Source organism: Carassius auratus, chromosome 36, assembly GCF_003368295.1.
Source record: "Carassius auratus strain Wakin chromosome 36, ASM336829v1, whole genome shotgun sequence".
In the NCBI taxonomy this organism is placed as follows: domain Eukaryota; kingdom Metazoa; phylum Chordata; class Actinopteri; order Cypriniformes; family Cyprinidae; genus Carassius; species Carassius auratus.
In genome coordinates this window covers 6856007-6877469 of record NC_039278.1, presented here as the reverse complement: position 1 = coordinate 6877469, position 21463 = coordinate 6856007, and the positions used below count along the sequence as shown (strand labels likewise).

The 21463-nt window shown below is 36.7% G+C and overlaps 1 protein-coding gene across 1 annotated transcript in view; it reads left to right on the top strand.

Annotated features, from left to right (window-relative positions):
• LOC113055094 (copine-5-like) overlaps positions 1 to 21463 on the top strand; it is a 127715-nt gene that overhangs the window by 85127 nt on the left and 21125 nt on the right. Inside the window, exons 8-13 of the mRNA XM_026221068.1 lie at positions 9231 to 9334; positions 10232 to 10336; positions 16469 to 16510; positions 16604 to 16679; positions 19261 to 19314; positions 20099 to 20160. Coding sequence (XP_026076853.1) covers positions 9231 to 9334; positions 10232 to 10336; positions 16469 to 16510; positions 16604 to 16679; positions 19261 to 19314; positions 20099 to 20160 — 443 coding nt within the window. The remainder of the gene's footprint in view (positions 1 to 9230; positions 9335 to 10231; positions 10337 to 16468; positions 16511 to 16603; positions 16680 to 19260; positions 19315 to 20098; positions 20161 to 21463) is intronic.

Below are 21463 nucleotides of genomic sequence, written 5' to 3'. Positions count from 1 at the left end.
AATAATATTACCAAGGGGCAACATATATATTGAAAATAGAAGGGGACCTAGGACGGATCCTTGTGGCACTCCATATTTTACTGATGATAAATGAGATGACTCCCCATTTAAGTAAACAAAATGGTAGCGATCGGACAGGTAGGATCTAAACCATCTTAGAGCCTGCCCTTGAATACCTGTATAGTTTTGTAATCGATCTATGAGTATGTCATGATCTATGGTGTCGAACGCAGCACTAAGATCAAGTAAGACTAGAAATGAGATGCAGCCTTGGTCTGACGCAAGGAGCAGGTCATTTGTAATTTTAACAAGTGCAGTTTCTGTGCTATGGTGGGGCCTAAAACCTGACTGAAATTCTTCATACATATCATTTTTATGCAGGAAGGTGCTCAATTGAGCAGACACAACTTTCTCTAAAATTTTAGACATAAATGGAAGATTTGAAATAGGCCTATAATTTGCCAGTACACTAGGATCTAGTTTTGGTTTCTTAATAAGAGGCTTGATAACCGCCAGCTTGAATGGTTTTGGGACGTGTCCTAAAGTTAACGACGAGTTTATGATATTGAGAAGCGTTTCTTCTGCTACAGGTAACAGCTCTTTCAGTAATTTTGAGGGTACAGGATCTAATAAACATGTTGTTGGTTTAGATACAGTGATAAGTTTATTTAGCTCTTCCTGTCCTATGGTTGTAAAGCACTGCAGTTTATCTTTGGGTGCGATGGATGAAACTGAAGTGTTAGACGCTGTAGAATCTACATTCGCTATTGTATTTCTAATGTTATCTATTTTATCAGTGAAGAAATTCATAAAGTCATTACTATTTAACGTTGGTGGAATATTTGAATCAGGTGGCATCTGGTAATTTGTTAACTTAGCCACTGTGCTAAATAAAAACCTTGGATTGTTTTGGTTATTTTCAATGAGTTTGTGTATATGCTCTGCCCTAGCAGTTTTTAGAGCCTGTCTATAGCTAGACATACTGTTTTTCCATGCAATTCTAAAAACTTCTAAGTTAGTTTTTCTCCATTTGCGTTCAAGACTACGAGTTAATTTCTTGAGAGAGTGAGTATTACTGTTATACCATGGAACAGTACGTTTTTCTCTAACTTTTTTCAATTTGATTGGGGCAACAGCTTCTAATGTATTAGAGAAAATAGTGCCCATGTTGTCAATAATTTCGTCTAATTCGTGTGTATTTTTGGGTACAATTAGCAGTTGAGATAGATCAGGCAGGTTATTTGCGAATCTTTCTTTGGTGGCTGGAACAATAGTTCTGCCCAGACGGTAACGCTGCGACATATAGTTAATATCAGTTATACGCAGCATGCACGATACAAGGAAATGGTCTGTAATATCATCACTTTGAGGTACAATATCTATAGCAGTAAGACCGATTCCATGCGATATAATTAAATCTAGTGTATGATTAAAACGATGAGTGGGCCCGGTGACATTTTGCTTGACTCCAAAGGAGTTTATTAGGTCAGTAAACGCAAGTCCTAATGTATCATTTGCATTATCAACGTGAATATTAAAATCTCCCATGATTAGCGTCTTTTAAGCGAGAGGAGGCCAAACCTACTCAGCATAAGGACCTTTTGTCAAGGTAGGCTTACAATGGGCACAAATGTCACTGCATAGGATCTGCTACCACACTACCAGATACATGCACTGAACATTCACTGAACCTATGGACCGGACCGATGTGAATCATGGAGAATACTTCAGAACCAATGGGTGAGGAGGGGTAGGAAGGAGAAAGGAGAATTATTACTTCCCTTTAGCATGAGGAGGACAACCCACACGTTTTGGTTCAATTACCTCCCTCAAATTCTTCCCATTCCTCCTCATATCTTTCCTTTTTTGAGTCCTGCTCCTGCCAGAAGGGGGATGAGGAGCCGGAGTTGCCACACTTTTAGTCCACAGACGCAGATGGGCCAGGGTCCCCCGAGGTTTTAGGCAAAAACCCAGGACGGCGTGGTATACATTTTTTATAAGCTGCTGACCGCGACCATGCCTCTCAGAATTTATCAAGACAGAGGGTGAGACTGGCAAATCAAAAATAAATTGTTTCTTTTTCTTGCCGATTTCACCCAGATTAATCCAGAGATGTCTCTCCGTGGCCACTATTGCCACCGGTGCACAACCAATTGCGGCAGCAGTTTTTTAGTGGCCCGGAGAGCAAGATCTGTAGTGCGCATACGCCCTGCCATTCTCAGAGGCTTTGACGGCAGGGTCAGAGTCTTTAACATCGATGTTTCTCCCATTGAAACATAGTTTGCCACTGCCTCTTCTATGAGAGGGAACAATGCTTATCCGTGCTCATGCAATCTGTCCACGTTCGCATAATTTGTGTGGTGAAAAGATGAATGCAAGCTGAATATGGATTTTTCTACCTAAGACCTTTTCTACCTGGATGTGCAGGTCTGGCAAAAACAGAGGACTCTTTGGAAGTGGAAGTACATGGCCAGCCAAAAAACTCTCATTTAATCTGCCGCGAGTGGACTTTGGCTTTTCATTTTTCCAACGAATACTTAATCTCTCAGTCGCACACGCCATAACCTCTGAGGCTGAGAGGTTTCCAATTATTAATTTTCATCCTCAATAACCACATCATACTCTTCTAGGCTTGCATCTACAATAGCACTACGTATCTCCTGGAACAAATGATCCTAAAGAAAGAACATCCAGCAGATGGCCCTCGTCGGCGGGAGAAGAATTAGAAAGAGAAATACCTTTTTTTAAATCCTCTGCCAGCTCAACCTATAAGCCCCATGATCTCAGTCTCTGCTGTACCTCGGTTGCAGTGGGTTCTGAACCACCAGGTGTACTAATTCCCTTAAGAAAAGGGACAGGCGTGAATGGAGATTTTTAATAGAAAAGCTCTCGCAAGCCGAGAATAGAACACGCATGAACCTCTGCAAGACAAATAACGCACATATCGTGTGTATTATCCAGTGACACAAAACGCAGAAACATATAGCCTTTCACTAAAGCTTCAAACAAATGGATCTCCTGTAGACAAATAAGAGGATGATGTATTCCACAGGTGCTCTTTTATGCCAGAAGTCACGTTATTGTTTACGTCATGGGCTACCAACTCCCAATGTCAAGTTCATTGTTGTTTTTTCATTCATGCTGGAGGTGTTGCCCCAGCACCCTCCAGAGGACACAGCGTGGAGTTCCTTTTCAAAAGGGACCCTGTGGACAAGCAGAAACCCACAAATTGTGATCAACTCCGAGAACTAACAAGGCAAGAATTGATCACCCTCAGTCAGGATTTAGCCCAGAAGCTGATATCCAGCATGCCAGAGCGAATTGCAGAGTGTGGCTTCTGAGCGTCTGAGGTAGAAAATGTAAGACTGTGTCCAGGTTCAAAGACCCATGTTTGTCTTTTCTGCAGAATCGCACAGTATTACTGTATCTGTGTTGAATAGAGAATAGAATTGGACAGTGACAGTGTTGATAATATTGATGTCCTTTAAGACCCTCAGGCATAGCGGGACTGTCTGTCTCTATTGATAAATCAGCGTAGAAAAGCGCCAAAGCCCAAAGATGACTGACAATATTAGCAAATAACCTCTTTTTCGGATTGACCCCTGGAAGTCGACTGCAGAGGGTTGATAGCTCACTTCACACATGCATCATTTGCTCATGAATTATCTTCAGTTTCACACCAAATTGACTAATTGTTTCAGCTGTAAATCTGATTTGACTGTATCGCAAGAGCAGAATGTAAGTCAGTTTCATTATGAGCCAGATAAATCTTGGAGGTATTATTCAGGCACACTTCCCAGTTCTGTTCTGGATGTCAACATTTTAGATATTAAAACCACAGGCAATTTCACAGGCTTGTTTTGTAATGTGAAACCTCATATTAGTACATCTACCCCACACTAAACTGAGCTTGAAATTTTAGGGTTGGACGAAGGCTGTTGGGGTTGAGGCTTAAACTATGTTCTTCTAATAATTTACATTTTTAAATCATATTCAAAGTTTTTAAATTGCTTGTTTTTGTGATATTTTAACTTCATGATTATTTTACTTTATTTTATGTAAAGCGCTTTGAATTACCATTGTGTACGAAATGTGCTATATAAATAGACTTGCATTTCCTACTTTTTATTTTTTTTATCATTGTGTGTGTTCCCTGGGAATTGGACCTTTTGCACTGCTAATGCAATGCTCTGCCACTAAGCCACAGAAACACATAATACGATTAAGTTGCTCTTACACATTTTAACTAGTGATTTTATGTATAAAGATTGAAAATGAAAAATATTGACTTTTTTTTTTTTTGCTTAAAAATGTTTTATTGAAAATGTTATTTAAAAGATATAAATTATTATGAGTATTATTATGATTATTATTTTATTATTGCATTTATGCAATGATATGTTATTTAAATTAAAAGATTGGTCATGTTCTTTTTTGTTGTTAATAAAAAAAAATTGGATAGAAGTGTCTGCTAAATGACTAAATGTAAATGTAATGTAAATGTAAATCATAAACCATAAACAGTAAGTGAGTATAATAAGAGCACTGTAATGACTAACTTTAATTCGTGATTACAATTTTTAATGTTATTAATCATGATTAGTCATGCCTGACAAATCACAGAAACCAGTGAATTTTTAACTCCATTTGCAACACAGCAAAAATATATATAGGATAAACAAATAATTTTTACCATTGTCCCCCACTTCATATCTAATGTGAAACATGGGTCCTGAAGCAGAACGGTGATGTGATCAGAATATGTTTAATCTGGCAGAGGGAGACTGTCAGACTTCCTTCCCCTTTATAGTCCTTATATCCAGGAATGCAGAACACATTCATGAGGCTTTTGGGCATTACAAAGACAGAGTGGCATTATTTTGTAGCTGCAAAGGGGGTGTGTGGGTGGAGACTGCATTTTAAACCAAATGCATCCTGCACTTTGTACCGTTAGCTCCCTCTCATGTGCCCTCTTTAAGGTGTCTGCGCTTCAGGCGGATATTCATACAGCCTCATATTAGCGGCAGTCACTGATGATTTCTAGTGAGACCCCTAAAGCTGCTCTCAAAGTGTTATGTCCCTCTACAGCTGGCAGATTCCTGAAGGTTGTCATGTGAAAAGGCACCAAGGCATCATTTGCCACTGGGCTTTTTATGGGAAGGCGATAGAAGAGATGTGATAGCTCTCATCTGCCATGCCACGCTATCTGGACAGCTTGAAACACAAGGGTCGGGGTGTTGTAACAAGGGCGAATGACTTTGGAGGACAGTAACAGGCGATTAGAGAGGGAAAGGAGGAAAGGCTTTCAAATCAGCCTCGGGATAAGTTGATATAGCAGTCCAGAAAATTAGCCTTTAGAGCAACTGCATGATTAATTTCTTTCAAAGCAGAGCATCTTTGTGTATGATAAATGTGAACGCAGACTCATCAGCAGTAAATGTCTATTAGCATGTCATCAGTATTCTGCAGTTCGCTCCTAACAACAGAATGTGTTTACTAAGAGTGATCTAGTGCTCTGACACCAGAGCTGTGCAGATAACCGGGTGTTGCTTGTAGATTCAAAACACACTGGACTTTTAAGAGCTTGGGATTTTGATTTGTTGTTTTACCCACTTCTAAAGCCTGTTGCCTGACTGTTAAAGGGACAGTTTACCCAAAAAATGAAAATCTTACTCTAACATTTTTATCTGTTGTCTGCATTTACACTTTACAATCCAAGTTAGACAGTATATATCGACAGATTTATTGAGCCTGTCCTCCAACAAAAAACGACCATATAGGTTGTTTGTGCAACCATTTATTACGACCTATATTTACATTTTAAAGTTAAGCGCCATCTAGCGGGCATAAAAATAATGACAGTATCGCGTTGCGTCTGTCGTCTTGAATTGACGTATAAATTCATTACCAATCAAAACGCACGTTTATTTCAATGCAATGTGTGGCCGTTTTACACCGATCTCACAGTATTTCCTACATATTTTACTAGGTTACTAGGCTTATTCGTTCGAATGACCACACCTAACCCCACCCCTAAACCTAACCCTCACAGAAAATCATGCTAAATTATGATTTATTGAGCATATACATTTTCATGCACGTCTGTTCCCTGGGATCCAACCCATGATAGCATGATTACATATCAAGGTATAACGCAATAATCTACTAACTGAGCTACACGAAACGCAAACCAGAGAGCAAATAAAAGAGTACAAAACATTCATATGAAAATGACTTTTTGCCAATAGGGGCACAATTGTAGTATACGCTCTGATGGGTCGTATTTCAGGGATTTGGACAAACAACCTATACAAGCGTATTGGTTGGAGGACAGGTTGGATTTATTTCCATTTATGAATTTTGGTCACTTGAACCATGCAATGACATGAAACAAAATTGAACCAAATGCCTAGGTGTTTGATTTAAAGACTATAATGCAAAAATGAATCAAAGAAAAGCAAGAATGAGTGAAGCATAATAAGTGTCTCTTATTTTGTATATATATGTGTGTATATAAGCATGTTAATGAATATAACAGTGTAAGTGTATTTGGTCTTACAGGACTAGATCTGCTACACAGGCTGCTGCTGCTGAGCATATGGACTTGCTATTGTCAAACAGATACAAATACATTCATCTTCTGCATGAATGGGCATACATAAACCTCATAGCAGATCTAGACAGGTTGAGCTTGGGAGGTGGAGGGTTTAAGAGGAACTTTGATAGCTTATGTTCAACACACAACCAGAGTCATAGCTTATGCTATGCAGTATTTATTTATTTATTTATTTATTTGTAGTGATTTACTGAGTGATGGCAAAGTAAGAATTCTACATATAAATATATTTGTAATAATAAATGTAATAAATGGTAATACATATTCATCATCATAAATATAATATACTGTTATTTGCCTGGAGAAACAACCTCCAGTCCCAGTGGATGAAATCAAGTCCAACCTTACATTTCTCATTGAATACTTTCAATTCAAACATAAATATTTTATGTTATAAAACCGAATTAGCGATGAAAACAATTTAATGCTTTAACCAGTTTTGTGTGTGTGTGTGTGTGTGTTGTTTCATTTTCTCTGTTGTGGGTGTTGCTTTATTGACCGCTGTTTCTCTCGAGTCCACTTACTGAAGAAGTCTAGCAGCCTTTCTTCTCTTTGACTCATTTGTGAGTGTGAAGCTCTTGTTGTTAGTGGTAGCGTCTGGAGCTAATTTACATGGTGTTTAATAACAGTGTTCATATCCAAGTAACAATGACAAATCACAATCTTAAATCAACTCTATGAAGCTTTCTTAAAACTGAGGGAAAATACCAATCCTTTCTCAGAGAGAGACTACCAGGGAAAGTGAAAATTGATTTTCAGGGAGCTCTGCGAGCGCCGAGCTGAGACAATTCAGACATTTTCATTTGAACAGTGTCAGTCATCAAAAACAGAACAGCGACGCTGACCGCTGCCGTCAAATAGAGAGGCTTACTGATTTATTTTAAATGAATGGGAAACAAAAGTATGAGTCAGTTAAAGTTTGCCTACAGTGAAGACGAGGTGCTTTTGCTATAACAGACGAGAAAAAACATGAGAAGCTATCGTGTGGTGTCAGATGTGTTGTCTTTTGTATTCTGGGGTAGATGAGGAGAAAATTAACACTTCAGAACATCCACACTGAGATATCAAAGGAAAACACTGTTTATTTGATTTCAGAAGAAGTATTTTTGACATCTGGGTGTGTTTTATAGTGGTCATCACGTTCAAAAGCAGGAGATAGCATGAAGTCACGTGGCGTTCACGCTCAGTCTATCTGCAGTGCCACACCTCTGGGTCAGAATGAGCAGCAGCGCTGTGGTGGAGAGAAAGAGCTGCAATTTATGTCAGAGAGGTGTTATACACGGGGGGCACATTTAAACTATAAAATGTTTTGCAAGAGCCTTACTGCCGAGACCAAACAGCCAGTGGGGTGTTGTGAGCTTTTGAAATGAGGAGGCAATGTCCTCTCTCTGCTTGTGTGTGTATGTGAAACCATAGATGTATAATTCACATTAATTTGATTTGATTACACACAGTTTTTGTTGTTTAGCAAGCAACTAATGCTATAATATTTAATACTATACTCTTTCAATAATAATATGTTTTATGTTTTAATTTATTGTAATTAATTTAATTGTAGTACAATGATAAGTAACTGCTATAATTCTGTCAAAACATTTTTCTTTTTTAATGTATTTCATGTTAATAAAATATAAAATATAATCAATTGATTTCTCTGAACTTCTAACGGTATCTCACGACCAATTTGTACGTATTTTACGAGGTGGCTTATTCGTATGAATTTGTACAACCTCACTCCTAGTGACGGTTAGGTTTAGGGGCGGGGTTAGGTTTAGGTCATTCGTACAAATTCATACGAATTGTGCAACTCGTAAAATACGTACGATTTGGCAACAATCGTATGAATTTGTACGAGTGTGGTCGTACGAATTCGTACGAATAAGCCACCTTGTGAAAAATGTACGAGATCGGGTTGAAACTTCTGCAGGTATAACAGATAGATAGATGTCTCTGTGAAGCTTTCAAACCTTCAGAACTTGCAGTCTAATTTAATAACAGGATGGGATAATTTCTCAGATGGCCAGCTTCTAGTTGACGTAGACATAACTTTGCACTGAATGTGCTTTACATTTGATCTCAAGGGGGCTATCCATGCATTAGTTTATTCGCATCCCAAATTATCAAAGTGTGAAACTGCTGATCTAGACTTGTTTCTACATGGCAGTCATGGTTATATTCATAGTGCCAGTTGAAGCAGAAGCTGATCATAGACCAGCACTCTTCATCACCGAATAGAGCTCAAATCCCAAAGCTTTACAGACTTCATTAGTTTCTGTGTGTTCGCTTCAACAAGATCACTGTTAGAGCTGTAATGAGCCTCCTGTTCACCCAGATGAATAAGATGAAAGTGTTTTGCTTCTATTCTCTCCGCATTGTAATGCAGATTGTGTGTTGCTGCTGTCAACACCCCATAGCAGATAAAAAAATGATGTTATTTAAATTAAAATAATAAATATATACACTTAAAAAAATGTTTGCCCTATATATTGCATTTATTTAAAATGTTTTGCCACGTGAAGGTTTTTTATGGGTGGTTATAATAATAACGCAATACATTCTAAAGTTATATTTTAAAATATTTCCCTTAAAACGATTGTTGTTGTTTTCTTTATAGGACAGTGCAACCATGCAGTTCTGTGCCAACAAATTGGACAAGAAGGACTTTTTCGGCAAATCTGATCCCTTCATGGTCTTTTACAGAAGCAATGAAGACGGCACGTAAGTGTCCTCCTACCTTGGTTTAAAACACCACAGCTGTGTGTTAGCCATAGGTACTGTGAAAGGAACATCTCTCATGATACCCAGCACCCACCCTCAGCCTTGTACTGTGAGACTGGAGAACATTTTGCTGCTCGGTGGGGAATTTATGGGCTGAAAATGACTCTCCGTGTGTGTACAGAGGAAGAGGAAAAGGCCTTCTATCCCCATCAAAGCCTCTTTACTTGAGTGACCGCGGCTTCATGTTTTCAAGAGCCGTGAAGTAGTGTTCCCATCTTGTCTCTCAGAGCAAAACTCCTCAAAGGAGCAACTAAAAAAGCTGTGCAGATGCTCAGAGGAGTCCAACTGAAGTTTAATAACTTTAGGCTAGTTTAATCATGCTCTTGACCAGATGAAGAGGCTATTTATCACATGTTAAATAATCTCTTTTATTTAACAATGTTATTTTAATATCTAGTTTGACGATTTGACTAAAATTTCTAAAATCTTTGGAGACCATTTATATTATTTACTTGAAACTTAAGACTTATGAATGATAAATATGTCATTTCCAAAGCCAAAATAACAATGTGATGTGTTGCTCAATTGGTAGAGCATTGCTCTATTAAGCGCATGGTTGGGGGTTCGATTCCCCAGGGAACACATGACAGGTAAAAATTGATAGCTTGAATGTACTGTAAGTCGCTTTTAAAAAAAGCGTCTGCTAAATGCATAAATGTAAATAAAATGTATAAAAGTGTTAGCAAAGCAGAGATGCTGAAGTCCATATGGTTTGTCAGCATTCACCACTGTGAGATAAACAGAGCAGGTGGCTGATGTCAGTCACATTCAAGTTTCCTCAGAAGTTCTGCGGTGCCTTCACGTCTTTGTGTTTCTGTTTGTTCTCTCAACATGAAGCTTTACGATCTGCCATAAGACGGAGGTGGTGAAGAACACCCTCAACCCTGTCTGGCAGCCGTTCACTATTCCAGTCAGAGCTCTCTGTAATGGAGACTATGACAGGTAAGACACACAGACCAGCAGCTGCTTTCTTACAAAACACCATTAGTTCTCTGCACAAATTATTTTTGTATGGCTATTTCTTCAACATGATCTTTTAATAATGTAGTTGTTTTTATGTCCTCATTATGAGAAAATTATATGTAATATGCCATTTCCAACACAACCAACAATTTTGCCAATAATATATACAGTATATATATATATATATAGAGAGAGAGATTTCAAAGATAAGTGTAGTTGGTTACCAAGGAGACAGCAGGAGAAGAGCTTGAGATGAAATATGAGACATGTGACGTGCAACATAGGTTTATTGGAAAACTTGACTCTACTTACATACAGTATCTCTGCTGCAGTTGAGATTAACATTAGTGGCAGTAAAACACTAACACAAAGAAACTATAAGCATATTGCATGATTTGTAGACTAAAACATTTTGATGTTTATATCACATAACCAGCTTCATATGTGTGGATTTTCTGTTGAAGTAAACTTGCTCGGTAGCTCACCTGGTAAAGCACTACACTTGCAATTTAGAGTGGTCCGGTACAAGTCACGGGAGGCTCAAAGATTGAAGCCCCTAAAAATTTTAAAATAGCTTTTATTTTCAGTTTTTGTTTTACTATATTTTATGTGCTTTTGTAATTTTTCTTTAGTTTATATATTTATATTTGTTCAGCTTAAAATTGTTTATTTCAGTTTTATTTCATATGATTTAAGTTATTTTAATATGCCTAATTCAAATTTTTAAAGTCTACCAGTCATATTTCTATATTTTTCAGACTTTTTTCAATTATCTAAAATTCAATTTTAACACAGAATGAGTATTAGTTAACATTAACATTACTGGCTTAATGCCTCATTTATTTTGTATTTTATGCCCGGGCATTTTATTTTATTTTATTATTTTTAAATTAACATGATAAGTGTTGTACACTTGACATACAAGAGCATAAGCAAGTGTGATGTGTAGAATAGCCAGCCAGTATTTGCCTTTAAAAAGCTTGTTCAAGGGTGTTTACATATAAAGTACTTTACCCAGTGCAAAACCCCCCAAAAGTGAACTGTATCAAGCCATACCATGCAGTGGAAAGAGAACATAAGAGAACATAAGAGTTGGTGTGACTTGCCTGAATTGCTATAGTAGTTTGTGCTCTGTTTGTCCTCACACTTTTGACAGAGCGAGGGTCACCACCCTGTCTCGACCAATTTATTTGGGGAACTAAAACTGTGTGTCAGAAAATGATGTCATTGCCTGTGTGTGCTCTAGCTGCTTTCCAGGGTTAATCTTTCATGACATGCAGCACGCTGCAGTAGATAAATGTGCCACATGCAATGGCGAATAAGGAAGTGAGGCATTTTGATGGCATTTCAAAGTGCCTGCATTCAAAAAAGAGGGCAATATAGTACTTCAACATTAGTCAGTGGTTAAAGATTTGGGACGATATGAGCTGTTTGTTCAACCAGCATCAATGGAAACATGTTTCTAACAGTCATTATCTTTGAAAAATAAAAATCATGAGCTGCAACTCAAAGTGATTCTTCACTCCAAAATAAAAATGGTCATAGTAGAGAGCTGCAGCGATGCTGAATATTTGTAGGCCAAAACCTGGAAACAGCACTGTTCCGTCATCCCAAAGTCAGTGGGTTTCTTTTGATGCATTTGTTTGGTTAAATGCCTCAGATAAGGTCTGCGGTTAATACAAGCTCAATATATTTTTAAGTTATTTATTTTACAACATAAAGTAAATTGGTAATACTTTGTAATTGTTTTTTTTTTTTTTAAGATTTTACATATCTTAAAAAAGGTGGATGCCAAGTCTGCGGTTTTCCCATGGAACGTTGTTTTGATAACCACTGTAAAGTGACTGGGATTGACAAAAGAAGACATTGTGAAAAATGTCTCATAGAAGAGATTTTGAAGGTTTTTGTCCATGCATATTGTTAGATTGGACCCTACTGACTTTCACAGAGAGTGAATGAATGGTGACCGCATTTTCATTTTTGTATGAACTATTCTTTTAATTCTGTGCTACAAATTCTGAGATAGCCTGTTTCATTTATAAATATATAAAAAAAATCTCTTTCTGTGTCCAGCTGTCTGTTCTGGCTCATACTGCAGATCCCTGGCACTCACCTATCAGGGACAGGCCATACACTTCATGAAAGAGCATTAACAGTGGGGAAATAAACCAGGACAGTGAATATATATGGAACATAAATTACATGATGTTGCAGTGCCACCACAGGCGGTTGTCTCCTGGCGATCTGTGCTGATCTGTGTGAATGAAGTTCCCAAAGAGGATGGCGTCAATACATCACCCATGCCATTTATGTAGACGCTAACAAATTATAGCTCCAGAGCCCATTAAAATAGATGTCAGTGTGCGTCCATTCTATTCCAAGCTTCAAAAGAGTAGATACGAAACATCCCCCACATGTCTCCATGGTTTTATTCTGATCTCAGTTAATTTGAGACGGTAATGAAATGAATCACAGATGTTCTACTTTAGACTAAGAATAAACCTCAGGGAGGATATATGCCTCGTTTTATCTATGAAAACCGTAGGCTGAAGGTTTTTTTGCTTTTTACATTTCCAGAGGAATCACATTTTCACTGATGTTCCACTAGCAAATGACAACCGTCAAACAAAGTTAGAAAATTCAGCTCGAAATATATGAATGTTTTATCAAGAGACTGCCACAGTTTTGCAATAAACGCTGGTGTTGACAGTGTGGCTTTCCAATCCCACACAACACCCCGAAGAGATGAGAAATTTGGATCAATGTTTTGGTTTGAGGTCATTGCATGGGAATCAAAAAGAGCTCTTGATTGTACCTTCACACCTCCTTTCCGCCTCCCGTCCTCGCTGTTTGGGCTCAGAGCACAATCTGTTTTCGTCTTCTCTGTTGTGAGGCTTGATAGACAGCTGTCTAGGGAGCCATCTTTGCGGCTGCACTCTCTTACTGTCAGGGAACATGACATCCAGGTGACAGATACTCAGAGAGGTGCTGACTCACTACTTTGAAGATAACGAACGTCAAAGGACGCTACCGCCACAATTCCATGGAGGAAGCGTGTTTTTGTTGCTTCCTTGACTACAGGAGCTTTTTTTGATATATTGCGTTCGCTGTTGCTTACTGGTGAGGTGTGCAAAACTTTTGCCTACAAGTCAAATGATGCAATGTTGAGGTGAAAAGTTTTTTTTCTAATAGAGTTTCACTTTGTCAGTAGAGCGAAGTTCTCAAAAATTAAAATGCTGTTATCATTTACTCATTCTCATGGTTTTCCAAACATGCACGGCTTTCATTTTTTTATGTATATGAAACACAAAACAAGACATTTGAAATAGTTTTTTTTTTTTTTACCATATACATTCTATAAGTTACCAGTATGAATAAGGCACAAAGGTGCAGTGCTGGGGCTAATGTATTACAAGGAACACAAGTTACACAGTCAGATTACTTTTTGCAATAACTAGTAAAGTAAGGCATTACTTTTAAATTTACAAGATAATGTCTGAGTTACTTTTTTAAATAAATAATGCAAGCTTTTATAACTAACACAGTTAGTTGCTTTTGATGTAGTAATGCAATATTGTAATGCATTACTTTAAAACATTTTTTTTTTTTTTTTTTTACTTTTCCCAATACTGCAAAGGTGTACAGGGCTCCAGTGACAGCTTTTGCACCATTTATAAAAAAAAATTCTAAAAGTGTACAATGAAAGTGAAAGGGGTCCAAAACAGTGTTTGGACCCTGTTTGTGTTTCGGAATAGAAACAAAAGTCATGCAGCTTTGGAACACAGTGTAAGATATTAACTTCTCACAGTATGCTCATATATATAGAAGAGGTAAAAAAGAAACCTTGGACAAACCATTCACTTTTATTCAACATGAATGTCGTATGCTGGATTATGAGCAATCATTTATTCCGTCATAGAGCGAAACAAACCGAACCATGAAAAAGTTGAACCATGCCACCCCTAATATATATATATATGAAGAGTTCAGATGCAAAAGCCTCTAAATGCCATCTGAAATTTTCATCTAAAATTAGGATTTTTATCAAATTTCTATATTTATGTTCAGTTATTTCACTTTAATAGCCTGGAAAAGGATCTGCATATTGCCATTAGAGTAAAATTTCTCAACCTAAGAATAGGAGCTGGTTAAAAATCGTAATTTTAGATGAAAATTTCAGATGGCACTTAGAGGTTTTTGCATCTGAACTCTTCATATATATATATATATATATATATATATATATATACACATTAATAGATATTGAGGGACATATAGCCATGCGCTCATTTGTGTACCCCAAAGTAAACCTCAAGACAACTCAGCAGAACTGAGCAAGCCAACCCCATGACATTCATTTGTGCTTTTATTCCAGACCCACTGTGCCCTCAGGGCATTGACTCAGTGTAATCATAAGCATTATTCATTTTCTCCATAAATGGCTGTAATGATTTGTGTGGGAGTTCCGGACTGTTTGCAGACAGGAAGTAAACAGAAACAGATTTTTTTTGCCGGTCTATAGAGTTTTCTGAAATGCCTCTCAGTCGAGCTAATGAGCAAGCTTTAAAAACCTGTGTTTCCGTCCTCATTAATATGGGCAGTAGCTAGCTTTATTTTTTTTTTCAGCAAATCTTCTTGATGGAAGCCATTGAATGAACACCTGCCACAGGATACATTCGCAGATTTGCGCTGGTTTTGTTTAATTGAGACAGATGACTCAATTTAGGCCTTAGCAGCAAGAGACCAATCAAAGCACGGTGAAATAAATTCAATCCAAGTCTTGCACAAGTCTCTAAATTGATTATCCAAGAAATCCCTTTAAATCAGCATAACATAATGTTCATTATTTTCTTGGAAAAGTCTGATTTAGTCATTATTATCTGTTGTACTTGAAAGTGTTAAATATATGGTAAATATGCTAACTTTTAATAACTTGTTATTTTGTTTTGATTATAGACATGATCAAATGTGTTAAGATGACATTTAGTTACACCAACACCAAATTGTGAGATTTATTCTGTATGTTTTGAGCTTAAATGATCCTTTTTTCCATCAAAATAATTTATATAATGCTTGATGTTAGAATTCTTTATAGTATTTTGTTTGAATTAAATAAAATTTTGGTTTTAGGATTCTTTTATTTGACTAAATTCTCAAATAACAAAAGTCTTTTTGAACCATTTGAAATGTTATCAGATATATTTTAGTTAACTTGCAAAAATATCTGAATAAATTATTAAGATTGATATTTATTTATTTTCTTTCCATATATTGGATGAGGCATGTATATGTTACAATTTACAAGTTATAATTCAATCTAAATGAAGCTCATTATGCAGTATCTATGAGTCCCACCAGTTTTCCTGATGCAATTAATGTAGCTATTATTTTACAATAACCAGGTGGTAAACTGAATTTTATAAATGATACATTTAAAAAAAAAAATCATGTTCTTGTGGATTCTTATGTTTTCTTTGGACCATGACAGCAGTAATTTATTAAACAATGAAGAAGAGCCAACGCTATCTCACGGCCAATTCGTACATATTTTACGAGGTGGCTTATTCGTACGAATTTGTACGACCTCACTCGATTTTACGATTTTATACGATTTGTCTAGACCCAAGTGACGGTTAGGTTTAGGGGCGGGGTTAGGTGAAGGTAATTTGTACAAATTCATAAGAATTGTGCAACTCGTAAAATACGTACGATTTGGCAACAATCGTATGAATTTATACGAATGTGGTCGTACGAATTCGTACGAATAAGCCACCTTGTGAAAAATGTACGAATTGCTGTGAGATCGGGTTGGAAGAGCACTATAAGTGGTCAAACATATGTACAGTCAGGCTGATTGCACTTTGAGTGTTTTAAAGAGCCTATTCTGATGTCTGGTGAGAAGATTCCTGAACATCACAGTGATTTTTTACAAGAATTATGCCATTCAAATTTGTGTTCAGCTTTCACTTTTGGCCTTGTTGACACTGTTGCCTAATCTGCATAATTCCTTTTAGTAAATCAAGTGCTAAAACAATGCATTCAATGAATTCTCTCCTCAGATTATTATGATTATGATTTGTCAAACGTAACTGGGCCTTTTCTGTTTTCCAGAGCAATCAAAGTGGAAGTGTATGACTGGGACCGTGACGGCAGGTAAGCTGATGGCTGGCTTTTGATCTGAATTACAAAGGAAGAGTTGAAATGATATTTCACTGTGGTGAATCTGTGAATTTTCCCATGCTTTAGCCACGATTTCATCGGTGAGTTCACCACCAGCTACAGAGAGTTAGCCCGAGGTCAGAGCCAGTTCAACGTTTATGAGGTGAGACGTCGACCACATAGAATTATTATTATTATTAATAATATTATGATATAATTAGAAAGCAATTTCATTTTTCTCATTCAGCCATACAACTCAAAAAAGATATAAATCACTCAAAATGATGTAGCAAGTCAAATATTCCAAGCCATGTGGATGCTTTTAATTTTTCAACACATCAGTCATCTACATTATGAAAGACACTGGTCTCCCGTCTATCCTTTCAAATATTTTAAATCTCAATTTAAAACTGATTCCTCAGTCTGGGAGACACAGTAAAAATGTCCGATGCTTTTCAGTTTCTAAATCAAGAATCTTTTTATGGATATTTCACACTCCGTCTTCAGCCACCCCCATCCACATTCAGTGTTGCAGGTATCTAAAAGTCTCTTGTTATTCTCTGGTAATTGCTTGGACGGTAGAGTAAACAAAGCCCTTGGGAAGCATGCAAATGGGGATTACAATAAGAGCGTTCCCGGGATTTCAAATTATTACAGTGATTTACATCCCCTCTCCAAAAGGATGGTATCTGATATCACAAGCATTCCCACCACTCCTACCTAGTAATGTGTTGATGCAAACATATCACCAACACATTATAAAACATCTCATGGCCGATAAAGCAGTGATTCAGGTGGCCTGAGGAAATTTAGTTGGAAGCTGTGCAATCAGGGCTAATAAAACCTTCATGGTGTCTCTTTAGGAGGTAACAGTTGAGGCTTAAACAAATGTGTCATGTTGGTTGATTTTCCTTGGAATGAGTTCTGGTGTATTTATGGTACATGTATTTCTCAACATGAGAGGTTGTTTTCCCTGGAGCATTTGTAGGACTTTATGTAATTACAGTGTACTAAAGAAGTTATTACAGTGTAATAAAACGTTTTATTACAGTACATGACCTTTTTATACACCAAAGAGTCTTTAGATTTACATCTTATGAATTTCTACACTGTAATCTCACCTCTCAGGCTTTTGTGAACCTGAAGGGGTGATGGGGTCATGAGTATACAGCGCACATATTCAAAAACTCTTTTCATGTCCAGATCCATCTGAGCACAAAGAGTCTATTTGAGCTACTGATTACTTTTTTGTTTGGAGATGAATGGGGGACGACCAGGGGTTGCTGGTCCTTTCTTCTGTACTTCACCCCTTACAGCTGAGAGGTCTCCTGGATGGTTCCACATTCATTTGTGATCTTTCCAGCATCATAATCTGTCCGTTTTCTTCTTCACTCTGCCTCTCTTTCATTCTTACTTCTAGAGACAATAATCTTGACCAAATCTATCTTCCCAGCACCATTTCATCAATAAAGTGGATAGCCTATCCAGTTTACCTTCATGTTTCCTATCAAAATATATGTGGGCTCTAAAATATAGCAAAGAATCTTTGCTTACCATATTTTCCGGACTATAAGTTGCACTTTTTTTCATAGTTTGGCTGGTCCTGCGACTTATAGTCAGGTGCGACTTATTTATCAAAATTAATTTGACATGAACCAAGAGAAATGAACTAAGAGAAATGAACCAAGAGAAAACATTACCGTCTCCAGCCGCCAGAGGGCGCTCCATGCTGCTTAGTGCTCCTGTAGACTACCAATGAGCAGGATAGAGCGCCCTCTCGCGGCTGTAGACGGTAAATGTTTTCTCTTGGTTCTCAATAAATGTGACTTATAGTCCAGTGGGACTCATATATGTTTTTTTCTTCATCATGACATATTTTTGGACTGATGCGACTTATTCTCAGGTGCGACTTATAGTCTGCAAAATACGGTACATACAGTAGATCGGAAATGAAAGCACTTTACAATAAAGCGAGCAACTCTATTACTGCTCACACACACTATTACTGCTTTGCACAAAAGTGTTGGAAAACTCCCAATGTGCATTATACTGTATATCATTATATATAATTTTATATTATACAGTGTATATATATATATATATATATATATATATATATATATATATATATATATATATATATATATATATATATATATATATATATATATATATACTCTTCATGTTCTTAATTTGGTGGCACTATTTGTTCTTAAAGGTATAGTTATATAAAATAATTTTCTGTCATCAGTTTAGTCCCTATTCAGTGGGGTCTAAAACAACACTGACACTGACACTGAGACATTTATTTTTTCTTTTTCGAATGAGCTTTTACTGAAATGAAAATTTTGGGGTGTACTGTTCTTAAATTTCTTAGTGCAATTTTTTTCAGGTTGTTGCAGTCTGGTCCAAAATATATATATATATATATATATATATATATATATATATATATATAAAAATACTGATGATATTTTATTAAAAAAAAAAGTTATTTTTGATACATTTTAGGATTGAGAAGTGGAGAATGCAATGTGAAATCACATTTAACTCAGAGCAAGACTTATCATCTTCCGCAGGTGGTGGCATTTTCCAAAGAAATATAATTGATTGGTTTTCGAGGCACCATCTTGTGAGAGGAAAGGCTGTTTGTTATCTGTTTAATGAATCTAAATCCCACTTCTGCCCAATCTCTACTGTCTGAACTTATTTTGATTTCTGATTTGTTTTCCAATGGCTCTTAGGTGGTAAATCCAAAGAAGAAGATGAAGAAGAAGAAATATGTAAATTCAGGAACGGTGAGTGGTGGCTCAGAGATTAACTTAGGAAACAAATTTCACCATTGTCAGCATGTATGTGCATGTGTATCAGAGCATACGTTCAAACACGCATGTATCTGCATACAGTCAAAGCGTCTAATTACAGCCGTTTCATGTGTTCAGTTGTGTGATGGGAAAGGGAATGACATGCACAGTAGCTTTCAAATGTCTTCCTGCATTAACGAGTATCCCTTTTACACCCATGCTAATTAAAACAAGCGCTAAAAACAAGAGAGAGCTTTGCTTCGTAGCTACAGAGGGAAGCAGTTTTCCTTTGACAGGCCCTTATAAAGTATTCTGTTTAAGTGTGTGTGGCCCATTATAATCAACAAATAGTGGAAGCTGACTTTTAAATGGGAGAATAGCCCAACCAAGACTCGAACATTAAACCAAATATCATACCACTGTGAACATCTGTTTACGTGTGTGTGTAAAACAAAGGGATTGTGGGTGGATAGAGATCATGGTAGTGAATATGAAAGCAGGAATTTGTAGCACCTCAGAGATAATCTGATTTGAGCATCAGGCTTTGATTGATGGCTGTGCCAAAGTCGCCTTATTGCTCTACGTTACAAGATCAGTCTGAAAACATTGCTTCCCAGAGGGTCCGACACTTTGCCCGCATCATTCACTGCCTCATCTGAAACTAGTTGTATTAGGACAATTTCTAACATATGACTGAATCACATCATGTGGCATCATATTTTTGTCTTTGTTGTTTTGTTGTAGATTCAGTTGTCTCTTTTGATCTGATTTGATGCAGGTGACACTGCTGTCGTTCTCGGTGGAATCAGAGTCGACTTTCCTCGATTACATCAAAGGAGGGTGAGTAGAGAGACAGACGTTCTTGTACAGGTGCTGTTCATGTGCTTTGAATCACACATAGTACTGTGCATTGATGCTCTGACAGTAGCAGGGTGGGTCACATGACTTCTGTAGGCTATTTGTAAAAAAATTTTCATTAATTTAAGTTTTAGCCATATTAGTATTTCAGCATAAACTTATTTCATTTAGTTTCCAAGGCAAGTTTTTTTAATTGATTATCTTTCCAGCTTTATTTCAATGAAACAAAACAAAATGTAATAATTTTAGTTTCAGTTAACAACGATAGTTGAAAATTATGTCAGTTGGATCAAGAGTCCAAACTCAAACTCAACCCACCGAACTCCCACAGACCCAATCGCAAGCCCACAACATACATCAGTGTGATAAGAACTACCTAAAATAATGGAAACCATCTTTGGGAAAACATTTTTCTGAAGTGTAATTTCATTTTTTTATTCACTTACATGAAGAATTTGGGGTTTATGTCTTAAAATGCAGCCAGGCACCAGATGGTGATCAAAATGTTTTGGTTAGATTTTTCAGAAAGGTTAACTCTCTTCCCACCATTAATGGAATTTTTCCGGTTGTCTGTGTTTTGACTGTCAAATGGTAGAGGGCGCTACAACACATCTTCTGAAAGAGTACAGAATCTCCAGATCAAAAAACAGATGAAGAAGCAGCAGACACAAGCGATCACACAAGCAAATGCATATTTAAAACAACACAACTGTCAAATATTAAATGTTACAGAATGAAGTGTCGACCCAGGAACTGCTATTCAGTGCAAGCTTTGGGGGTGTTGATGGAAGTGATCTACTCCATCTTTGTTTTAATCATGGATCTGAATCCGATTCAGATCTAGTCTTTGACGAAAATGTGATTTTTCCCAGCTTCTTGTTCAAAATGTTCTTGTTTAATGATCTTCATTAAACTTGCCCACATTCAAGTATTGATAAAAGAATAAAAAGAATAAATAAATAAAATAAAATCCATTAAGATGGAATATTTTGTTTGTAGCAGAGCCTTTTGTGAAAATAAAAAATAAATGCTGCTTATGGCCATCAACTTAAAAATAAATAAATAATTGTAAAAAAAAAAAAAAAAATGCTGGCGAGGAAAGAGTTAAGGACTTAGTTATAAATAGACATTTCTATTTAATGTATAATGTAAATATTTTTATTTTAATATTTGTAATCCTAATGCATGCACTAAAAAATATTATTCTTACATAAACATACATTTTCTAATATACAGTGCATCAGTTTATATGAATATTTAAAAAAGAGATCATGGACATTGTATG